Raw genomic sequence first — 23,249 nt, 5'->3', positions numbered from 1 at the left:
TCCCAGGAAGAGGCCGGGCGCGTGCAGCCAATCAGCGCCAGGCGCCGCGCTCACGCCTTCCAATCACCGACAGACAGCTCCTCGCCGCCGGCCAATCACCGGGACGCCGGGATGACACCCGCGCGGCCACCGTAGCGCCGCTGAAGTGGGGGGCGGGGGGGGGTAGGGGGGAGATGGCGGCGGGGCTTAGCCGGGCAGCGCGGGGGTCCGGCCCGGCCGCCGCCCGCTCCGCCCCGGCCCCGCCGCCCCGAGCGGGAGGAGGCGGGTTCCCAGTAAAAGACCTCAAAACGGCGGTGTCAGACTGGTTTATTGCAGCGGGGAGGGGGGTGCAGGGCGCGGGAGAGCACGGTGACGGCGAGCTCGCCCTCTGTCCCGCCTGTTCCTCACCCCGATGTAGAGCGAGAGCGTTTTGGTGCAAAACCACAGAGATTTGGCGTCTTCCTGCGTTGGCGGCGGAGTCAGAGGGGGCGGCTGTTGGAGCCGGCTTTGCCCTTTCTGCGCTTGGTGGTGGCGGGCGGCGGGGCCAAGGCGAGGGCCTGCAGGCGGAAGGGCCGGGGCCGGGGCATGGCAGTGCCCAGAGCCCCCTCCGGCCCCGGGGGAGCTGAAAGAGGAGAGGAAGGGGCCGCGGTGGGCATCCATCCCCGCAGGACGCCAAAAACGGGCTTCAGCCTGCGAAAAGTCCCTGTTGAGGGTCAGCCGAGCCAAAAAAGCGCTCCCTCAAAAAAAAAAACAGAGGAAAATTAAGGTGAACCCCGGCAATAGGCGGGACAAGGCGGGTGTACCTCGGCTCGGGGTCGCGTCGGGGTGGAGGATCCGGCTGGCTCGCGTGGATCGGAAGTAGTTGCTGGCGATGGTCTCGCTGTCGCTCCTGTTCAGCACCAGCTTGTAGCGGTCCTCCTCGGGCTGGAAGCGGAAAACGCCGTCAGCAGCGCCGAACCCCGCGCTCGCCCTCGGGTTACGGTTTAGAAATACGAAAAAAATCGGTAAAATACGATACAAAATGCACCGTACCGCCAGCTCTCCGCTCTCGGCTGAAGAGCTCTTTTGGGCAGGTTTGGGCTGCGGCAGGGCTGGAACTGCTGTGGGAAGAGACGGCATTAAAGGGTCGTTGTCTCTAAAACATTAACGCGCTCCCCGGTCCCTGCCACCGCTCCAGTCACCGGGCGCGCAGAGATTCCGGAAGGATCCATCCCACACTTCGCATTAGATGATGATGATGTTCAAACTTTCTAGACAGACTTTCTGTACGCGGATGATTTTACAAGCGAGCGCGGCCCAGAAGCGATCTGCCGAGCCCGGGAGCAGCCACGCGCCGACGGCAGCACCACCAGACTCTCCTCTTACCTGCGGGCAGGCGGGTTTTTTGAACAACGGGCTCCGGAATTTTCCAGCAGCCGGTTTCCTCATCCCAGACGGATTCGCGCTTGATTTTCTCCAGATTGCTGTAGTTGCAGTCACGCCGGACCAGGGACTGCACCTGATCCAGCAGCTGCTGGAAGAGCATCAGGTCTCGCTCCAGGCGGCGGATGGTGCCGAGGTAATCGATCTTTTCCAGCTCAAACTCCGACTGCAGATCTTTGATCTCGGTCTCGGCAGCCCGCAGCTGGGACATAAACCCAAAATAAGTCGTTGGGATTATAAAGGAGAGAGAGCGATGGTTACTGCGAGTACAGGAAGTTGTCAGGCAGAGGGAAGGAAAGACACAAAAGCTTCAGCGTTTGGGAGGATTTCTAATTTATAATTAAGAATTAGAATGAGATTTCTGTGGAGAGATTATTCCATGTCTGTTTTAATGAAACATTTCTCGCGTTTCTCCAAAGTGCCGAGTCTTTGAATGGGCCTTAAGTTAATCTTACTAGCGTCCAGTGCTAACGAACTCTTGGGAGTTCCTAACGTTGATGAAAAAGGTGCAATATTTCTTTGATAACCTAAATACAGAAATAAAGCAAGCTCTTAACCTGCAGATTTAGGACTGCACACACACACACACACACAGAGATTTTTTGGAAGCTCCTCTGATTCTGCCTCATCAGAGCAAAACTGATTTTCAAGTGTGCCTAAAATTTAAGAGCATTGCTTTTATGTTCCCCCCCCCGCCCCCAAAAACTTTTCACGGTGTAATTTCTTCCAGGACCCCTGGTGTGGTATCTGGGGCGATCAGAACTGGAGGAAGCTGTGCCATAGATCGCGTAGGTCAGCAGAGGGAGTCGCGTCCTCTCCCATCACCAGACACGAGCTGCACAACAGCGGGGTTTGGGGTTTTAACAACTTAATTCACCACCCCGGGGGCTGCTGCATCCGATGTTTCATAAAAATACATGCAAAGAACCTTATAGGTATTAATGCAGGCACACGTACTGTCCTAAAACACCTCCTTAACCTAAAAAACGGGTACGCAGAGGAGGAAAGAGCTGCTCCCCAAATCTTCAGCAGGGGTAAGAGGGAGCTGCTCACCTTCTTCTGCATCTTTTCCAGAAGCTTGCTCTTGGCTCGGACCTCCTCCTGGATGGAGTCGTAGACGTTAAGCAGGACCCAATCACCGCTGTCCTCGTTAGATTGCTGCAGCGCGGCCACCAGCTGCATTCTCCGCTCGTCCGCGTATTTTTTCCGGCGTTTCTGCTTTTCTTTGAGGTCCTTGTTTTTAGCCTGTTCCCCCCCTACCACCTGTCGTTCCAGCATCTGCAGTCTAGAAAAGGCAAACACTTCTCTTAGCTCAGCAGTACACGGAACGGTCTGCATAAGCACGGAGGATGCACGTCCTTACCTGAACGACGTTTGGGAAGACACAGTACAGAAAAAAGTGATTTCTGCCCTGAGTAATCGTGGCAAATTCCACTTTTATTAAGTTTCTGTCATAGATACTCCTGTGGACCCAAGGCAAAGCGCGTGTTATTCTGAGCACCTTTGTCAACAGGTATGTCCGGAAATCTGTATCTATGCTCACAGAATTCTTTTTAAAAACTCTGTTTTGTGGCATTTATATTTCAATTCTTATTTCTTGTTTTGAAAGACTCTAAAGGCAAGCACAAAACGTGCCAAAATTACGCAAACAAATATTCTAAATGGTGGATATGGCAGTGATACGGCTGGAAGCCACAGCACAATTTCTTTTTTGGAGCAGTATCAGCCAGGGTTGATGGCTTGGGTGATCTCAGCATTTCTGCTTCCGCGCTGGCACAGACCCATATTTGAAATCGAGCTCGTCTCATGCCCCCCCCGCACAGCCCCATACACCCCGACACGGAAATAAAGCCGTGCTCCAGAGCCGTTCTCTTTGTCTGCACGGGGATCTGCAGCAGAGCAGAGAGCTCAGGTTGGCCAGTGCTGGCTCAAATTGGAGAAAATCCTGCTGCTGATAAAACCTCTGCTGATAATGGCCTCTTAATTATCTTCAAACCCATCCGAAAGAGCTCGTTCTCCACCGGAGATGACCCGCTATTCTACTGCACCACACTTGCCAAGTAGCCTTCGGTTTCGTTTGCTTAACACGCGCTTGAATCCTTGCTCTGCTGAGCGAGTATCAGAGATCTCACAGCCATCCCGACCCGTAAAGCTTTTAACAGGCGGCTTTGAAAATCCGCGCGCCTGGGGAACCAAACCCTCCCGCCTAATCTGCAGAGAACTTTGATTTTAACAATGGAATTGGAGGAGCATTTTTCGCTTGTTTGTCACAAAAAGGAATGCGGCAATAGGACTAGTAAGATTTGATATATAGTCAAAACGAACGGTTTCTTTGGAGATCTCTCCATTAATAGACAGAATTGCCCGCAAATTACAGACACCGCTATTCTAGATTTCTTCATAGCTCCTTTTTCAGCTGGGGGAGGCCCAACAGAGCGAGCATGCACCACAGGAGCTCACAGTAAAGCTGAAAGACTGCTTAAAAAACACAAGACTTTTCAGAATCAAACTCCATCATCCACAATATATCTTATGTTAAGCATTTCTAATTTTAATATAATTCCACGCAATGGAGTAAAAGAGAGAAATCAGCGGAATTTGCTTAAAGTGTGTATTTCTAAAACGGCCCAGGCAGCCCTCACATCCCAGCCCAGTGCTCCAGGTCCCGGGTCTAATGCTGCCCCTAAAATGTGATTATTGGGAAATTCTTATGTCCGTTCTGGCTGACGTCTTGCAAGTATTGCCAGACATGTGAGTTAGAGACAAAAGTGATGTCAGCGACAAGGGAGGGTCGTGGAGGACGCGCTCTCGGCCATCCGCACGCACAGTGAGCAGCAGGAAGGCCTGCTCTCTTACTTGTACTGATATGAGAGGGCTCTAAGTGCCCTCCAAAAACCTTTTTTAAGAGGAAAAGGAGGCCGCCTCTACAACCTTTTGGGCACTTAAGCTCTGTCAGCGACCGCCAGACTCAACTTTATAAACTCCTCATAAATTACACCTGCAAAAAGCCAGAGAAGGAAGAGACTTCCCTGCCTACAGGCTGAGGCAGGATTTGTTATCAGGAAAGCACACTTTCCTTGCATCCCGATCTGCTGACACAGACATCTTCAGATTTTTCTTTCATAATTCTGGCACTTGGCATCATCGGACGCCGCAGCTAACAGCTATTTACCTGCCCAAATAAGACAAAGTTAATTTTTGGGGGTAAAGAATACACGTCTGCCTAGTTTTGTGCTGCGCTGAACTGACAGCTGAAGCTCGACAGTTGTAACACCGTGGAAGAACAGGGTTGCTTCTTGCCTGTCTGTGTCGTAAGCAACGCACAGGAGGCAGTTAGCAGGAGCAGCGTAGTCACTGACCTGGCGAGCACCTGCTGCTGGTCTGCAGGCACGGAAGTCCCCTCCGCAGTGACAGCCACCTCTGCTCCAGCACTCCCCCTGCTCACACCACCAGCGTCTTGGAGAGTCTGAGGCACTGCTGGGTCCTGAGGGCAAGAGGAAACCAAAGGCCGCAGCTCCGAAAAGACGCAATGCGAGTACCGGGATAGATGAAGCACGACACTGCCCACTCGGGTTTATTCAGCCCAGGGGGGTAAAGTAGCCTGAAGGGTACCTGGGCTGACGTTGGTTCTTCATCTGCTGCAGTAACAGTGGCTCCAGGCAGAGCTGTCTCGTCAGGAGTAGTTTCAGTCCTCACGGCAGCTGAAGAGTAAAAGAGAAAATACCCACAATGGAAGTAACGAGCAAAACTAGAGCATAAATCTGTGAAAACATCACACAAAGTCTTCACCAAAAGCTAAGAACTATGTGTCTGGAAGGAAAAGGTCTGTTATTTACTCTCCTATGCTGGTCAGTAAAAGCCTTCAGAGACCTGGAGGGCATATCAGGTAAGGAATGCGGATTTTTAGTGGAAAATTTTCAGGGTGCACATTTGTAATCAGAGGGGGGAAAAAAAAAACCTCTCACCTTAGAAAGTGATAGCATCAAAAATGAAGAATATAGGTTCAAGAATTAATATTGGACAATAAGTGCTGTACAAGCACATTGCAAAACATGCTCTGAGGCGCTGCGGAAGTACAAATGGAAAGCAGTAATGAAGAGCATAGCTGGCAACAATTTAGAGGTATGTGTGAGGAATATCCACCCTCCAGCAAAGCGATGGTGTTGATAATCCACCGGGAGACCAAGGGCTGCATCACATTTGCACGCGATGGAAGAGACTGCCGCAGCCGCCCTCGTCTTGGGCGCGTGAGTTGCGCAAAGCCAGTCGGATCAAGACAGAGCAGCGCCTGCCGAGACCAGTCACCTCTGCAGCTCAGACCTCTGCTCGAGAGGAACACTGCGCTAAGTCAGAAGAAACTCACAAAATCGCATTTCATCACCTCAAGGCTTACAGGGTAGGGCCAGGCTGGTCCTGACAGGGAAAAGAAGTCAGGGAAATAGGGAAGAGGACAAAGCTGGGACAGAGAGTCTCATGAGTGGCCCAGGAGAGCCAAAGTTACCACTCCTGCTGTCGATAAGGGAGGTGTGAGAGCAGGGACTGCTGTTGCTGCCAGGCAGCACTTGCTGCAGTAGCAGCCACTGCCACTTTAAAGGTTGCAGTGGCTGCCACAACTCTGACTTTGCAAAAACAGTCGGGGTCTGCTCAGGCCTAAAGCCAACCCCCTCGCATATTAACAGCATCAGGGAACCTTCAGTCTGCACTGCGCACCCTCCACCTGCCTCGTCCACACCTGCTTCTTTCCTGAGGTTCTCCTCGAGAGCAGACAGCTTGAGATCGTAGTGATTCCTCAGGCTACTGATGTCCTCCTCGAGGCGGGCACGGGACGCCTGCTCCGCTTCGTAGCTAGCCTTTAGTAGGGCCAGCCTCTCTTCGTACTCCTGAAAGGCACAGCAGACAGCCTGACGCAACAGCCCTGTGACCGTACACAAGGTCACATCTAGGTCCATTCTAGGTCTCATCTTATGTCCACCCCAATAAAACTTTACCATCCTGTATTCATTGACCTTTTCTGTGATTTAAGTCGACACAGTATTGATGGAAGGTGACTAGTTAGACTTAGAAACCGCTATCTTGGGCAGATGTGGTGCCCTGGAAGGAGCTTTGTAAAGAGCAAGGAGAGAGTTTTATTTCCTTCTAGCCCCAAACTCCTCATTCTTCCTCCTGGCTCCAGATCCCTCCTTTATCTTCATCCTTGTACTGTTCCTAACACCTCTGACTACTGCTTTTCTCCTCTCTATCTCTCCCTCCTCTGACAGGAGGAATCTAAGTTTCACATGTAGTTTCCTCTTCTTGTTATATGTACTTCAAAAATTCTTCTTGGGAATCCATTCCAGTTTATCTCCAGAGAGGTGGGAACAATGCTGAGAGAAAGTGGCGTTGTAAATAAGGCCTCCATCAACGCACGTTCTGTCCATGGGAGAAGCCCAAGGACCAAAAAATAGGCAGAGAAGTGTTCTGAAAAGGCTGAACCACACAGCCCTACACCGTATTTGTAACAATTGTTATAAAAACTCACAAGTCTTAATCAAAGACACTACGGGATACTCTCTCCTGACTTACCTCTCTGATCAGCTGCTTCTCTGCTTCAAGATCTAAGTGGGGTTTGAGGAGGGGAGCTGGCTTCGCTTCCAGGTGAGCAGTCTCAGCAGGTAGAAGCCCTACAAAGCAAAGCAGAAATAAAAATCACTCACAATTACTGGGTGGGATTGTCTGTAGAATGCCTGGAAACAGAACAAAGAACCTGGCTGCCAGCAAAGAACATTGCAATCCATGCGCTCCTCTAAACTGTGCCGGTGTGCCAGCACCTGTGCTGCCAAAACGCCCACTGGCCTGGGACTCCATAGGTGTGGGAAGAGAAGGAGTCAGCGCTGAGCAGAGCGGGAGAGGTTTAAGCTTCAGGTATATGAAAGTGAATATAAATCTAATCTCTCTCACAGAATAACAGGAGACTTGTTTCCACGGCTATGCTAACAGATTTGGAAGATAAAAGACACCGGGAAGGAGATGAAAGGTGCAAGGAAATTGCTTTCTTTCTTCACAGTTGTTTCTGAAAGGTGGCAGAAATGGGGCAAAAAAAAAAAAAAAGTCTCACAGCCTTATTCCTCTGCTGGAAGTTGCCCTTTTTTAGGGGATAATTCTCAAAAGGTGATCAGCTCCCTAAAGACTGCTCTTCCCCATTTGTTCCCACATTTGCTATTCCTACTTCATAGCAAAGAGCGAGTCTGCTGAGGCTGGGCTGAATCCTCAAAGAGAGGATAGTGCTGCTCTCCGCCAGCGGTGCCATCAGCAGGGCAAAACTTTTCTTGTAGTGTCAAAAATTCAGAGTGTAGGAGAACAGGGGCTGAATGCTAAATTTGAAAACATATATATATATTTAATAAAGAATTTTACATTATTATTTCTTCAGCAGCTCATTTTTGCTCTGCCAGGTGAAACCCTTCTTCTGTGACAGACCAAATTCTAGCCAGGATGACGAAGAACCACCAAGGATTTGAATCACATCAGCATTTTCTAACAGAACTTGTCATTATTGAAAATACTGAATAACTGAGATGGTCTTTACCAGGGGCATAAGGTCAACTTGGCAACAGCGAAGGAAAAGTCCATTATCAGAATGGAGAACTCTTCCTCCAACAGGTAAGGGACAGGTTGAGGTTAAATCCAGCGAGCGTTTTACGTGTAAAAACCTCTTTTTTTCTGTCAAAGATAAAACATCTCTGGAGCCACTAAGAGCTCTCCTACCTGACAAGTTATTTGCACTCATCTGTTCAGCTAGAATGGCCTTCAGCTTCTTAATCTCCTCTTGATACTCCCTCAGCAGAGCATCCTTGGGGTCCTCGTTGATACAGGGCTTGTTCTTGATGTTTTTCGCTCGATTAGCATAGCGCAAAGTACTGAGGCTTTCATCATAGTTGTTATCAGCCGGAGATAAGCAGGCTACCATCAGCGTCTTGGTATTCCCTCCGAGGGAGTCTTGCAGCAGCCTGGTCAGCTTTGAGTCTCGATAGGGGATGTGCTTACACCTGCCGTCGACCAGGGCCGAGATGACGTTGCCCAGAGCTGAGAGGGAGAGATTGATTTTCGTGGCCTCTTTGAGCCGCTCCCCCGTGGCTCCAGTTTTTGACTGTCTCTCGCTTCCTGCCAGATCCACTAAATTGAGTTTTGCAGCCCTAAGGTGGTCCTGCCCTCGCTCATCTGCAAGAAAATAATTCCAGGTTAGGCTCTTCTTAAGAGGAATCATCTTAACAGTTAAGAAACAGGACTCTTGGCATTATGTTCCAGTTCAAGCCCTGTTCTTTGTCTGCATTTGGGCCCTGACTCCCTTAAGTAAGTAAATACCTACTCAATCTTACAACTTCGCATTTTAGTGCTTTCTTGAACGAGATCCTGCACGGTCAGAATTCATACCCGTTCTTACTCTCCTAGTGAGCTCTGAACACACACCCCCACCATATTTCCACAGTGTTGAGAATTTCACACAAAGCCCTCTGCAAATAACAAGGTCAGACCATGAGTTTGTACAACTTTTTTCCTCCTCAGATTGTTTCATGAAGTTAAACAATGTCTGACAATTGGAGAGAAAGAAGGGAGGAAGCATGAAATGAGGAATCAAGGGGCAGCAACTGGAGCAGGGCTAGTTGGGGAGCACAGGCAAAAGAGCAGGCTCCCTGCACACCTACGTGACATGGAGAGACAGGCAGGAAGGTTACCTCTACAGACTACCGTGGAAAGGCTGGAGTAGATACTACGTTGGGAAACAGTTTTTCCATGAACTCCCAAACTACAGCTTTTCTCAAGACTGGAATCCAACCTACCCTAATCAATGGACATATTCAAGAGGTTTCTTGCTGTGCTTCAAAAGAAAAAGCACATCCTATCAGATACCATCAAGGACCACCATCTGGCTTTCTGTCCCGAGACAGCTCGAGTGTTCAAGAAGCCCAGCAGATCTCCCCTCTCGCCCAGAGAGCCGTAAAACTGCGCCGTGACTCAGCACACAGGCACGCTCGGCGGCATCTGTTCCTCCTCAACTCATGACATTCTCAGTGAGAAAGTAAAATGAAGGAACACAGGCGAGAAACAGGAAAACTGCAAGAAATCGGGACTGCACTCAGCCCGAACCACCTGGATGAGGAGCTGGATCTCAGCGAGTGAGGAGTCAGACCCAGTGAGCTGGTGCCGTTCCCATCATACTGCTCTAAGGCAAGAGATGTGAGCTGAAGTTAACAGCTAGCTCCCCAGCTACCTGGACACACACCTCACACATATAATATCTGCTTCCTGACCTGCATTTTGAGGCTGGATTAACGTGATGACACAAATCCCCTGTGACTAAGAAAGAGCACATTCGGTCGCTTTAGGAACCCCTCAGTTTCGTTGGCTACTTAACTTTCTCAGCCTCCTGCAGAGCAAAGAGTTGGACACACGTTCCCAAATCACAGACTACTGTCCTAAGTGCTGGACCACGCTCTTGGATGTCCGTGTCCCAATCATCCCTCACGATTACAACCCAAGTTCAAGGGAAGAGCTCCTTTAGCATTCCAAACAAAAAGAACATCGAGGTTTTAACCGAGTCTGCCCTTTTCCAGACAGACTACTACAAAACCTAGCCTTCAATTTAGTCAGAGTTAAGCTTTACGGCTGTGGACAGTACCTAAACATGAGCAATGAATAACATGATGCATTGAGGGAAAGTTAAAAGTTCACAGGTAAACAAAAAAATCTAAAATCTATTGCCCCAGGATATTTCCCCAGCTACAGCAACAGATTGTTAACTGTGGAACTTAACGTTTGCTGCAGAGCAAACTTGTTTCACTCCAGATCTTTCTGGCGTGTCCAGACATGGGAGAATTGGGAAAAAAAAAAAAACCCAGATGGAGCTTAAATAGAGCACCCTCTCACTATCTGTTCTGAGAGCTGGGTGAGTGGACAGTCACAAAAAGTGGGGTTTCTAATCCCTTTCCCTGCTTCCCCCAGTTTATGTAAACACTGACAGGCAATTAAAATGTTGTTTTGGTTCCTGCCAGTCCTTTTACGCACGGAGGCTGTTTGTTTCAATCTTGGAGCTTAGCGGTTTAGTTTCCATGGTGTAACAAGGTCCCCAGACTCTTGCTAAAATGCCTGCAGCAGCCCAAAAGCCTTGCCCGTCTAATTCTCGTACAGCCCATTGGCCAGTGCACTGGACAAATCTATAACGTCTTTCTCATGAACAAATCAATCCCTAAGCACAACGTAAAGGAATAAAACATTTGCTACTCTAAATACGGTAAAAATACTGATGGTAACTTGTGCATTTCAAACACCTGCAGCCAGAGGGCCCGGTATTTGCCATCATTCCTGAATCTGTTACTTTAAAAAAAGAGTAATAATTGCAAAGAGATCCTTTAAAATATCAACTCCCTGTAAATTATAATTTACTACAGGCTCAACTGGAAAATAAGTTTGAACTTCCCTGTGCACCTCTTCATGAAGCCTGAAGATGACAACATAAATACCAACTTCATTAACTATTTCAACTAATGATTACCCTAGTAGAACCATCCAGTTATGGGGATTGTGCCAGAACCCTCAACTTTCTCCTCAAATATTCCAGCTGTCTTCCATCTAACTGCCAAAACCGCAAGTTTCCCCACCTGCCATTCTGTTCCGTGTAACAAGTTTTCAAAGCTTTAAATCAGAGAAATTGTTGTAGGCTAGGTTAAGAGCCCTGCACCCATCCGGAACACAAAAGAGGAGAGTAAATACTTCTTTTTCCTTGTTAGGATTAAAGTTGGGATTTTACGGACCCACATAATGCAAGGATTAGCATCCACCAGCTGTGCTAATTGAGACATTCCAAAAATTCCCCCCACCACCATTTTGGATAGAGGAAAATGAGGTATTGTCACCAACATCTGGAACCACAATTTAGGAAGACATCGTGTAACTTTCCCCATGACTGAAACAGCTGTTCACAGCCTCAGCCGGGGTCAAGGACTAGACAGAATATAGGAAACTAATTCCTTTCTTAGTCCCAGAAAAAAAACATTCGAGGTGTGCGTTCAGACCCAGCGAGGCAGCTTTATCAGCTAAAGAAACGCCAATGGAAACGAGATACTCGAGAAAGGGAAATTAGTCACTAAAACATTATTAAGGGATTCTTTTATTCCATCTTTAAAGCTAGATTAGCTGTTTGCTTAAAAGATGTGCCCCGTGATTAAGCTCAATGAAGGAATCATTGGGTGAAATGATCCAACTTGCGTTGTAAAGGAGGTCAGACAAGACAAATGACGATGTAAGTTTCTCCAGGCTGTACAACGCATGAGCTCCAAGCCATTGTGTGTGGGCTGTGAGATTTAGCACCCTTTCCTGGAAATAAAGGGTTTAGAAGATAAAGAAACAGAAGAAGAATTAAATATGTTCCCAGTTTGAGTGTAAGACATTTCTCTCCCAAAGGGGAATCAAAGAAAAAAAAGGCTTTGAATACTCAGCTATTTCACACTGTGAAGAATGTCCATGTCAGGCCACAATTCTAATTTCTACTGGACCTAAAATCATTTAGGATCTACGTTTTGCTGTGCAGTGACTGGTCAGACCGCACCGATTCTCTGCTCTGGCCCAGGCCTAAGGCAGGACATCCAGCTACCTACCTACGGTGTAGATTTCCATATTGACAGTAAAGATGGAGTGGGAGCGGGAAGAGTCCTTATTCATGAGGGTGTAACCCACTGCTCGGTTTCTCCAGCCTGTCTCCATGATCCGCTCGCACTGGACCACACTATGCACTGTGTGCAGAGACAGCCCCTTCACGTACACCCCCTTCTCTGGGTGCTCCTTCAGCTGCAAACAGGGACAACGCAGGACAGGTTAGAACAAGACGCACCGAGACTGCGGGAAGGCGCGCTGGAAACTGTCCGGAAGCTTGAGGGCTATGCGAGTTTTGCATGTGGAGAAATTAAACTGCAGAACGGCAAAAACGTATCTGGCTGCCACCAAAAAGCTTTAGTATTTCTGAAGCAGGAATAAAACCACACTAAAAGAGGGAACCACCCTCATGGCTCTGCAGGCAAAAAGAATTAAAGTTAAAAGTTTGCTGATTGATTCAGGCATCTCCCAGGCCACAAGAAACCTGCGCTGAGCCGCCTTCTACCTCCCCTGTTATTAAGCTGCATATTTTAAAAGAGAACTGAAATGTTTTTCACCTAATATGGCAAAGGCTCTAATATCTCTTCAGTCATAGGGAGCTTTTTAAAAATCAAAGCACAGATTCAATAGTCACAGATTTTGTTACCGGTGCTTTGCTGAACCCCTCCACTCTGAGAGGGCGTCTTGTTCTCCCTGACAAAATTCCCAAAGTCACACCCATCATGCACAGGCGGACTATAATAATTTTTCTCCAGATTAGTTCATTTTTAAGATGCTCTAAAATCCTATTCAGGCACCTGGATAGAGACAGAGTGTTAACAGCATCTTTTCAGCAATTATTAATCATGCAGAAGAAAACTTTCATATGGCATGCTAATAAATGATTGAAATGTTCAAAATCTTGAATGATCCATCAAACCTACATGAAAAATACAAAACAATCGAGAGATCCCTGCACTCCTACACAGTCCCCTCTGAAGCTCCCTCCACACTGGGAATTTTAAACGAGCTGAATTCATTTTCAACAGCAATGTTACACCCCACATCTGCTGAGTTCATAACCAAAACTCTATCTTTATCGTGTCAGCTGGGATATCAAGATACGGCTGTCATGACTCGGTGTCACGGAGTGATAGACACTGCGTTTGGCAGTGTGACTTCCAAAGAAGATCCTTAGATACTTCAGTGATGCACGCACCACAAGAAGCAATGTAAAATAGAGCATTTGCGTTTAAAAAATCTGCACAGAACAGAGCAGAACTGGCTGAAAACTAAACTAGGCAGGATTTTAGCCTTGTTCTAAAGCCGTGACTGCCTAGGATGAATCCAGTTACAGAGTCACAGCCAGACTGTTCATACACTGTGACTTTTGCCTGTGCTACAGGAGAACCCTGCAGCTGGCCCGGCTGCGTTTGAGGGTGCTGCAGAGTCCCTGAGGAGCACCCAACCGAGGACATGGCTGTTGTTTAACTCCACCACAGACTGAGGGGGGGCATTTTCCTTGCAGAGCACCGTAAAACCTGCTCTTGGCAGGGTTTCATGCCACGGGAGGCGATTGTGGGCTTCAGAGTCACCAAAGTCACTCACATTAAAAGGCAAAGGAACAAACAGAAATGGGATTTTGGAGGAGAATTGGGGGACACAGAAGAAAGCAGGAGGTCAGCCCGGGCTTTCAGTCTCTGCAGGACATGCCTCCCTTAATTACTCAAGTGGAGGCAGCAACAGGCAGCGGCTGTCACCGGTGTGATGGTGTTACCCTGGAAACTGTTCTGCCCAACTCCTGCCCTCCCAGTGCCAACCGCAGTCGTCATGGAAACCGGTGTCACTGCTGATGTGGAACAAAGGACGGGAAACTGCAGCAAGCGCCTTCCGAAACAGTGAGTCCCCTTCTCCCACCCCTCGCTTGCCAAGCATGTATGGAACGCGGAGCGGAGAGGGTTTTGCCTCCCTGAAAGCCAGGAGCCTGTTAAAAAAAAAAATCTGCCCCGTAAGGCAGTTTGGGTCTGTCACCATCTCGGCGCGTCTGTGCGGCAGATGGTGCTAGTGCCTCGGTTTTCTTCACAAGGGCAGTCCTGCAGGGAAGTAAATTAGGACAGGAGATTTGCAGCTTTCCCCAGGAACACATGCAAAAAGATCTGCAAAGCCACCAAGAGGTAAATTTAAAAAAAATCAGCCCCCTGATTAGGATTTCTGGAAAGTTTACCCTGCTGCGTTCCTGGAAACCGCCCGCCTTCCCCATGTGTTCCCATAGGGAGTAGTATCTGCTCTGTCCCCTCAAAAAAGGATCAGCCTTTTTTGTTTCAGACAGATAATGAGATCATCCACAGCTACACTGGATCAGATTAAACATTTATAAGGCACAGAATCCTCCTGCTTTAGAGACAGCCGTGAGATGAAGAGGATTAGGAAGAAATTGCCCCATGAGTACTTCATTCCATCCTTGTCCACTAATGACTTTCACGCAGCTTCTGCTAAGCTACTGGCCTCCATCAAGCAGGACACGCGGGACTGGATCCTGTTCCTTCTGCCACTAAACCTTCACTGAAGTCCCTCAAAATCTCCTCTTGGCTTCCATATTCATCACTATATCTTCATATTCTGGCGTTCAGCTTCTGACAGAGCGTATTATTGCACTTCTGCGAGGCATTCATGATAACACTTATCTGAGCAAATTAAAGCACTTCCTAATTAAGACACATTGACTCCACCTCACCTCCAACTTCTGCTTGGTATCAGCTCCTAGAAGGTCTCGTATGTCTTCATTGTAAATCTCCAGGTAGGAAGCTCTCACCAAGAACTTGGCGTTTTCAGCACACTGCACAAAACAGGAATGATTTTCGGGTAAGGTTCTCAAAATGAAGGCACGTAGGCAACCCACGTAGATCCTCAATGCCAGCTGGGTGCCTACCTCCCGTCAGCACTTCATCACATCTCTCCTGGCATTCCCAGGTGTAACTACTCAACACACTCGCTATAGGGACTTTCGGTCCTTAAACATCTCGAGTCCGAATCCATAAAGTCAGCGGAGACGAGGGTGCAGTTCATCTGACTATACCCGGGCCTCAGCTTTAGGATGAGGCAACATACCCAAAAGCCTGTCCCCATTCTTGCTCCCGAGTGCGATCGGCACTCTGTTCTTGGGATATGACACAAAAATCATCTTTCTCAATACCACACAATCTTACAACAGGATCTCTTTCACATCGTTACGCACCTACCTGTATGCTCTCAAAAATGTGTTCAAATGCCCTGGGTATTATGCCTTTCTGCGTAGAAGGATCCACAATTCCCTGCATGGTGAATGACTTCCCGCTGCCAGTCTGGCCGTAGGCAAATATGGTGCCATTGTAGCCTTCGGTGACACCCTGGAAATGGAGGAAAACCAAATAAAATAGCCATTATCCTCACCCTTTGCGTAACGGGAAGTATGTTGTCCAGATTCAATCCCACCTCGTAAAAGGTATTTTAAAGGAAGACCTAGAAGTAAACATCAAACAACTGCTTGATCTCCATATGCCACCAGAGTATAATAATAATAACAAAAAAATGCGTTCTGCTAGCATATGAATTAATGGTTTTCTCCCAAAAAATGGAAAACTTGAAGAAATGCAGGTCTTGAGGAGTGGAAGGGCAGTTGTTAACGCTTAGACGACCAGAATATTTTTGCCATAAGGCAGAACAATCTTACAAACCCCAGAGAGACAACTAGAATGCTAGTTGGCTGTAGGGTGGCCAAAGGGACGGTCTCTAGCTTAGAATAATTTTCTCATGGAAAGCTGGCTGAAGGGCCTCACTTTCACTTGTTCCTATGTCAGAGAAGCATGGTAGGAACAAAAGATATTGGATTTCTTAAGGTTTAAATAAAATTTAAAAAAATAACCTATTAATCCAATAATCTACTGCTTCAGACCCTGCTTGTTCTCACGATCAGGAATTTCCATCTTAAAAAAATCACTAGCCATTTTATCCCTGTTTCTTCTTCTAACAAAATTGCGGGTTTTGGGGGGTTGGGGTTTTTTTGCTTAACTGGTTCCTTTCTCACCCTAGCTGTTTACCATGCTGATGTGTTAAAAAGGAAACAAACATATCCCCCCTCATTTTGCTAGTCTAAAGCAGGCTGAGGTTCCCTGTCTTATCTAAGGTTTCTCACTTGACAGTAAAAATGTCCCTAAAATCATCAGGAGTCTTGTTTGTCCCCCTTCTCCTCACATCACCTTCCACTGCAGTTTCTGTCCAGCCACCGTCTCCAGGGCCTGCTCAGGGAGGTTCATCTTTCATATAAACATCCGCCTAAAACAATTAAATGTAATTCTATCCTCAGTGCCCTGCTGGCTGCTGAAAAAGTTGTTTTACTTCCCAATTTCTCAGCCTACCGCCGTGATGCTGTTTTGCTCTCCTCTGCACCCCAGGGTTGCAGCTAAGCCACTTTAAGCAGCGGACAGGGCTGTTTCTGTCCATAAATCTGTTCCACTTAGGGATCACCTACCCACGTAAAACTCCTCAGCCCACGTCCCGAGCTACCTGCTGGCTGTGTCTGGCTTGCTTCGGGCACCACTCACCTCCACGAGCGGGTAGGCGATCTCGTTGTAGATCTGCTCCGTGTTGTGCTCCTGGTAGTACGCCCCATCGAAGGTGAACTGCTTTGGGGGCTCGCTGCCGGCGGCAGGGTTTTGGAGGAAGCACTGGCCCCGCGCGCTCTCCATGCTGACAACCGCCTTGCAGCCGAGAGCCTTCTCACGCTCGTTCATGGGCCGGCAGCGCACGATCACCTTCACCGCTTCCGAGGCCATTTTTCAAGGCTCAGCTCAACCCCACACGCGCTCCCTTGGTGGGGTTGGGGGGGCATGGGGGCCTGGGGAGGCCTGTGGGAAGGCTGGGACAAGCCTGACCCCGGGGCCTGCACCCCTTGGTGGGGTGGAGCACTCACCGCTTGCTGGGGGCGCTGAGGGGAAGGACCCCCCTGCAACTTGGCATGAGGAAGGAGAGCCAGGGGGGCTGCAAAAGGGCTGAGGGAGAAGGGGAGACTGAGGAGGAGGAAAGCTTGGGAGGGATGAAGGGATAGGGGGAGACTTGGAGCAAGTCTGAGGGGGAACTAGGGCAGGCCCGGGGGAGAAAACCTGAGGGGAGGCTGTGGGCGGGAAAGCCTGAAGGGAGCCTGGGGGTGGGAAAGCCTGAGGTAACTTTGGGGAGCCGGGACAAACCCAAGGGGGACTGGGCGAGGGAAAACCTGAGGTAAACCTGTAGGTGTCGGGCAAGCCTGAGGGAGCGGAGGGAAACCCGAGGCGAGCCGGGGCGTGTGGAGGGAGCCGGGGGGCTGAGGAGGGCCCGGGCCGGGGGCTGAGGGGAGGCGGGAAGCTCCGGCCGACCCACCGCGCATGCGCGCAGCGGCCCCCACGCGGTTACCACGGCGACGGGGCAGCGTGGCTCAAAGCCCCGCCCCTCGCCCAGCCCTTGCGAACCACGTGACTGCGGGCGGCCCGGGCGCGCAAGAGCGGGCGCGCACCACGGCGCGCGCGTGCACGCGGGGGGTGCGCGAGGGCGTGGGTGAGCCAGTGCACGAGCGTGACCCGAGGGCGGGCGCGTGGGTGCGCCACTGCACGAGCGCGCGAGCAAGCCCAAGCGCGTGGCGCGGTCGTGCAAGCGCGTGAGCGCGCCTGGGCGCGCGCGCGCCCCCGGTGCCGTTACGCACGCGAGCGCACGGGGCCGCACGTGCCGGAAGCGCGAGCGCGCGAGGCCGCGCGTTGCGCGAGGGCCGTGCGCCCGCCCGGGCGGCGGGGGTGGGAGGCCGCCAGCAGAGCCCTGCGCCGGGAGCACGAGAGCCGTTTATTGCCGTACAGCCCGCCGAGCGCGCGCGCGAAGCCCGCGGGAGAGGAACAAATAAGGCAGGCGGCCGCCACTTAAAGCTAAGTGGGGATTTTGGGGGGAGCCGTGCCCGAGCTGGGGGGCGGCCGGGCCTAACCCCGCTCATGCTGCACCCCGACGGGGGCGGCGGGGGCCCAGGCGGCCTCCCCCCAGGCGCTGGCCCCGCCGCCGGGGTCCCGTTCCTCGTAGCCGGGGTTGCGGCGGCCGGGGGCGAGGCGGCAGAAGCAGCCCCCCGCCGCCGCGGAGTAGTGAGCCAGGAGGGCGGCCACGCTGGCGAACTCGGCGTTGGAGTGCTGCCGTCGGCACCGCCGCCGCGGGGGGAGAGAGGAGAGGTGAGCCCCCCCCCGCCAGCTCACGCCTTGCCGGGATGCCCACGCACCCATGCACCCCTGAATTGAATGCACCCATGCACCAAATACCTCTGTAGCCATGCACAGGTGCACCCGTGCACCAAATGCCCCCATGCACAGAAGCACCCACATACTTGTGCACCATGCACCCACAAACCCAATGCACGGGTGCACACATGAATCAAATACACTCATGCACCTGTGCACCCATTGCACCCATGCATGCACATACTGATGCACCCGTGTGCCGTGCATCCACACACAGCTGCACCCTGTGCACTGATACGCCCACAACTCAAATGCACCCGTGAGCCCATGAATCAAATGCACCCACCCCAATGCACCCGTGCACAGACGCACTCGTGCACCCACAAATCAAATGTAATTGCACACCAAAGCATGGATACACCCATGCACCCACACCCACTGGTACCTGCGCGCCATGCATGGATGCACCCGTGCACCAATGCATCCATGAATCAAGTGCGCCCACACACCGATACCCCTGTGCACCCATGCACAGATGCACCTGTGCACCAATGCAACCATGAATCAAATGCCTCTGTGCACCCATGCGCTTATGAAGCAAATACGCTTATGCCCCTGTGCACCCATGCACTAATGCACACATACACCTGTGCACTGATACAACCATGAAGCAAATGCACCCCTGCACCCCTGCATCAAATGCACATACACACCCATGCATCCATGCACCGGTGCACCAATGCATCCGCTCACCAAATACACCAGTGCATGCATGCAGAGATGCACCAAATGCACTTATACAGTGCATCGAATGCACTCACCCCCCAGCGCATCTGTGCACTGATGCACCCATGCACAGATGCACCAAATGCACTCACGCCCCAGTGCATGCACCAGTGCATCCACACACCGACACACCAAACGCCCTTACCCATGCGCACCCGCGCGCCGCTGCAACCACGCCGCAAATGCACCCGGGCCCCCATGCATCAAATGCCACCTGAGCACGAGGCAGCCGTGCCCCACTGCACCCACGCAGCACCCTCACCTCCACGCAGAACCTGCCCTGCTGGGTCCTGAAGAGGCAGTAGGGAACGACGCCGCAGGGCGCCCGCACCCACAGGCACCAGCGCTTGGCCAGGCCGGGCTCGGGGCGCAGGAGGAAGGCGCCGGGGACGTCCCGCCGCAGCAGCGCGATGCCGCCGTCCCTGGGGAGGGGACGAGGCGGCGGGTGGGGCGCAGGGGAGGGTGGGGGGAGGACGGCGAGGAGCAGGGTGCTCCCGCGCACTCACCTGGCGATGCCGGCGAAGGCCCAGACGCTCTCGGCGAGGACGCTCTCGTTTTCGGGGAGGAAGGCCAAGCTCCTCGCCCCTTTGCTCTCCCATCCCGCCGCCGCTGCGGGAGCCCATTAATCCCCTCTTCGCCCCCCAAAACCCCACGAAATGGGGGTTACGGGTGTGTGTCCCCCTCCCCGTGCCTCAGTTTCCCCTCCGGGTGCTCACCGGCGTCGCGAGGCGGCTGGTGGAGCTGGCTCTCGCCCCCGCAGTCCCGGTAAGCCCCCGAGCGCAGGACTTTGCTGCGGATGGCTTTTTTGCGCACCAGAACCGGGGAGCAGTAGGGGTTCCCCGGGCGCCAGGCGCCAGCTCTGCCCTCTACCTCCGGCCGCCGCTCCTGGGGGGTGGAGGGGCTGTGAGGGGGGTTTTGGGGACGCTCGGTGCATGAAATGTGGCGAAAAACACCACGCAAAAAGTGCCGTGCAAAAAATGCGACACAAAAAACGCCATGCAAAACACCACGCAAAAAAAGGCTATACAAAAAAATGCCGTGCAAGAAAAAAATGCCGTGCAAAACACAATGCAAAAATGCCATGCAAAAAATGCTATGCAAAAAAACGCCATGCAAAAAAACAAGCCGTGCAAAACACCATGCAAAAACGCCATGCAAAAAATGGTATGCAAAAAAGCACCATGCAATAAACCCATGCAAAAAATGCTGTGGGAAAAAACCCCATGCAAATCACCACGCAAGAGATGCCGTGCAAAAGAACTCCGTGCAAAAACACTTTGCAAAAAATGCCATGCCAAAAACACCATGCAAAAAATGCTATGCAAAAAATTTTATACAAAAAATGCTGTGCAAAAAAAATGCCATGCAAAACACCCTGCAAAAAATTGCTGTGCAAAAAAGTGCCATGCAAAAAATGCCCTGCAAAACACCGTGCAAAATTGCTGTGCAAAAAAATGCTGTGCAAATACACCCGATGCAAAACGCCACACAAGAAAAGACCATGCAAGAAAAGGCTGTGCAAAATGATGTGCAAGAAAAGACCGTGCAAAATACTGCCCTGCAAAATGCCATTTAAAACAGGCTGTGCAAAACACCGTGCAAGAAAAGGCTGTGCGAAACGCTGTGCATATACTGTTGTGCAAAGAAATGCTGTACAAAAAGGATGTGCAAGAAAATGCCATGCAAGACACCATGCAAAAAGGAGCTGTGCAGTAATGCGCCATGCAAAATGCCGTGCAAGAAAAGGCTGTGCAAGAACTGCCAGGCAAAATGCCGTGCCAAAAAGCGTTGTGGACATACTGATGTGCAAAAAAAACGCTGTGCAAAAAAATGGCTGTGCAAGACAAGCCGTGCAAGGCACCACGCAAAAATGTGCTGTGCAAGAACGCGCCATGCAAAACGCCATGCAAGAAAAGGTCACGCAAGACACCATGCAAAAACGCGCCGTGCAAAACGCTGTGTAAGCAAAAGGCCACACAAAAATGCCACATGTGAAAATGCCAGGCAAGCAAAGCTTGTGCAAAGGCCCGCGGAGCAGCACCCGGCACCCTGGCAGGGTGCACCTACCCCTGCGCCCAGGGAGCCGAGGCCGGCAGGCGCAGGCAGGCGTCGGAAGGAGACGAGGGCGTTGACGTTGCGCGACACCTCCTCGGGGTTGAGCGGCTCCCGCAGCACCCCGGCCCCCGGGGGCTCCCCCTCGCCCGCCTGCTCCTCGGGGTGCGCCAGGAGGTAGCAGAGCTGGAAGGAGCGGCAGAGCAAGAGGTGCAGGGTCTGGACCTGGGGGAGGCAAAAGAAGCTGCGTCCAAATATTAAAAATAATAAAAATGGTATTTGGGGGGGGGGGGGTTTGGGCCACGCACCTCGCCCGAGGACCCCACGAAGAGGTGGCAGAAGAGGGTGCTGGCGGGGCTGCGGGGATTGCGGGCTACGAAGGCGAACTGGCGGTCGGCGTGTCGCCACGTGCTGTACAGGATCCGGCGGAGAGCGTGCGCCATCAGCAGCGTCTGCGGGGACAAGGTGTGTGTGGGGGGGGTGTCACTGGGTCCGAGCACCCCTGGACCCCCCGCCTTGGGGTGCAAACGATACCGGGGTCACCCCTGTTTGCAAGGCAGGTTGCAAACCTGCAAATGCACAACAGGTTGCAACCCTATTTGCAAATGCAAAGCAGGTTCCCAAGCAAAAAGCAATGCTCGGAGCGCTGCAACCCCCCCTCCCAGCACCTCCCCAGCAGCACCCAGCACCCCCAGCACCCATGACCTCCCCCCCCCCAGCACCCTTACTTCCCCATCGGCACCGTAGATCTTCAGCCCCTGCAAGCTGAACCTCAGCACCACCGACCTCCTCCTGGGGCAGTCCTGGCCAGGAGAGATGCAGCGTTGGGGGGCCGGGGGGTCCGGGCTCTGTCGCCTGGGGGTCCCCCCCACTATTCGGGGTTCCCCCCGTTTCCCGGCGAGGGGGAGCGGTGGCGGATGCCTGACCTTCAGCGCCCGCAGCTGCTCCTCCAGCCGCCCCGCTTGCTGCTGCAGGTCCCAGTCCTCCACCGCGAAGGAGCCCACGTACTGGGGGAGGGGGGTGCAGAAACCCACCCATGTCAGCAACGACCCCCCCCCACGATGCTGCAATTGCCCCTCCTGGGGCAACCGGACCACCCTGAGATGATGGTTTGGGGGGTCACGGGGATGCAACCGCACCCAAACCTCATCTCGGGGTCCCCCCCCGTGGGTAAATCACCTCCGCCGGCTTGGCGACACCCCGGGTTCGCTGCTGGGGGGCTGCAGGATCCAGCCCCCTCCCGTTGGCCGGCTTCTTCCGCATGGCAGCGGGGTTTCGGGGCGAAGGCTGGATCAGGATGGGGTTAAGTGGCTCCGGTGCCGCATCCGAATTCTCCAGAGCCACCCAGGGTGGCCGGGAGCCCGGATCTGGCCCCTGGTCACGGTCCCTGCGAAGAGGAAGGGGACAGACACAACCTGCCCCCACCGTCCCCCGCCTCCAGCCCGCCGAGCCCCGGGGAGACGCTGTGGTCCCCGTACGGTGGTCCCCAAGTCCCCACCCCAATGCAGATGTCCCCAGGTGCTGGCCCCGAAGCAGGGGTCCCTCCATACCGACCCCAATGAAAGGGTCCCCAAGTCCTGACCCCAAACCCAACACGAGGGTCCCCACGTCCCCACCCCGAGCATCATGCAAGGGTCCCCACATCCCAACTCCAGCACAAGGGTCCCTGTGACCCCAAGTGCCATGCAAGGGGCCCCTGAGCCTGATCCCGACGTGAAGGTCCCCATGTCCCAACCGCCATTCAAGGGTCCCCGGCACCTTGACCCCCCGCACGATGCAAGGGTCCCCGTGTCCTGCCCCCGAGCACCACGTGAGGGTCCCGTGTCCCTGCCCCGAGCAGGATGGGGGTAGTTCCCACGTCCTGACCCCGAGCGTGATGCGAGGGTCCCCAGATCCCGACCCCAAACATGATGCATGCGGTCCCCACGTCCCAGCCCCAAATGAAACCCAAACGTCCCCACGTCCCTGACCCCCAGCAAGATGCAAGTGGTCCCCACGCCCCGAGCACGCAGTCGAGACCCCAAGCACAGTGCATGCAGTCCCACAACCCAAACCCCAGCGAGATTTTGGGGTCCCCCCCCATCCTGCCCCATCCCACTCCCCACCGGTCACGCAGCACCGAGACCCCCCCCTGCTGTCCTTCAGGGGCGATCCCCAAAACGCCAGCGACGGGGGCAGCAGGTT

The 23,249-nt window shown here is 52.3% G+C and overlaps 2 protein-coding genes across 6 annotated transcripts; both read right to left on the bottom strand.

The window, feature by feature from the left end:
- Positions 1-211: 211 nt before the first annotated feature.
- Positions 212-19,812, bottom strand: KIF17 (kinesin family member 17). Of its 5 annotated transcripts, XM_075171979.1 has the most exons (16): positions 19,730-19,812; positions 19,520-19,622; positions 16,587-16,804; positions 15,246-15,392; positions 14,741-14,842; positions 12,033-12,222; positions 8,146-8,598; positions 6,964-7,061; positions 6,134-6,281; positions 5,014-5,102; positions 4,761-4,885; positions 2,455-2,686; positions 1,345-1,603; positions 1,012-1,079; positions 783-903; positions 212-682 (listed from the first exon to the last, which is right to left on the bottom strand). In XM_075171979.1, the coding sequence occupies exons 3-16, from the start codon at positions 16,773-16,775 to the stop codon at positions 459-461; spliced, it is 2,445 nt and encodes an 814-aa protein (XP_075028080.1). In that variant the 5' UTR covers positions 16,776-16,804; positions 19,520-19,622; positions 19,730-19,812; the 3' UTR covers positions 212-458. The 5 variants fall into 5 exon arrangements, with proteins under 5 accessions (XP_075028080.1, XP_075028075.1, XP_075028078.1 ...); XM_075171974.1 differs by lacking the exons at positions 19,520-19,622; positions 19,730-19,812 and having other exon boundaries at positions 16,587-19,096; XM_075171977.1 differs by lacking the exons at positions 19,520-19,622; positions 19,730-19,812 and having other exon boundaries at positions 212-669; positions 16,587-19,096.
- On the bottom strand, positions 19,677-22,999 carry SH2D5 (SH2 domain containing 5). Its single transcript, XM_075172024.1, has 6 exons — positions 22,245-22,999; positions 21,992-22,072; positions 21,794-21,868; positions 21,374-21,517; positions 21,081-21,290; positions 19,677-19,898 (listed from the first exon to the last, which is right to left on the bottom strand). The coding sequence occupies exons 1-6, from the start codon at positions 22,707-22,709 to the stop codon at positions 19,677-19,679; spliced, it is 1,197 nt and encodes a 398-aa protein (XP_075028125.1). The 5' UTR covers positions 22,710-22,999.
- Positions 23,000-23,249: the final 250 nt, after the last annotated feature.

The sequence above is a fragment of the Calonectris borealis genome, chromosome 23 (assembly GCF_964195595.1).
Source record: "Calonectris borealis chromosome 23, bCalBor7.hap1.2, whole genome shotgun sequence".
Lineage (NCBI taxonomy): Eukaryota > Metazoa > Chordata > Aves > Procellariiformes > Procellariidae > Calonectris > Calonectris borealis.
The sequence above is the reverse complement of the archived record's forward strand: the minus strand, read 5'-3'. Positions and strand labels throughout refer to the sequence as shown.

Coding starts and splice junctions, on each gene's coding strand:
- SH2D5 (XM_075172024.1), bottom strand. CDS start 22,709: ATGTGGGGACCCTTGCATGATGCTCGGGGTGGGGACGTGGGGACCCTC. Junction 22,073..22,244: donor GTGTCGCCAAGCCGGCGGAG/GTGATTTACCCA, acceptor CCCCTCCCCCAG/TACGTGGGCTCCTTCGCGGT. Junction 21,518..21,793: donor TCTACGGTGCCGATGGGGAA/GTAAGGGTGCTG, acceptor TTGTCCCCGCAG/ACGCTGCTGATGGCGCACGC.
- KIF17 (XM_075171974.1), bottom strand. CDS start 16,817: ATGGCCTCGGAAGCGGTGAAGGTGATCGTGCGCTGCCGGCCCATGAAC. Junction 14,843..15,245: donor ACATTTTTGAGAGCATACAG/GTAGGTGCGTAA, acceptor TGTTTTGTGCAG/TGTGCTGAAAACGCCAAGTT. Junction 1,604..2,454: donor TGGAAAAGATGCAGAAGAAG/GTGAGCAGCTCC, acceptor TTTATGTCCCAG/CTGCGGGCTGCCGAGACCGA.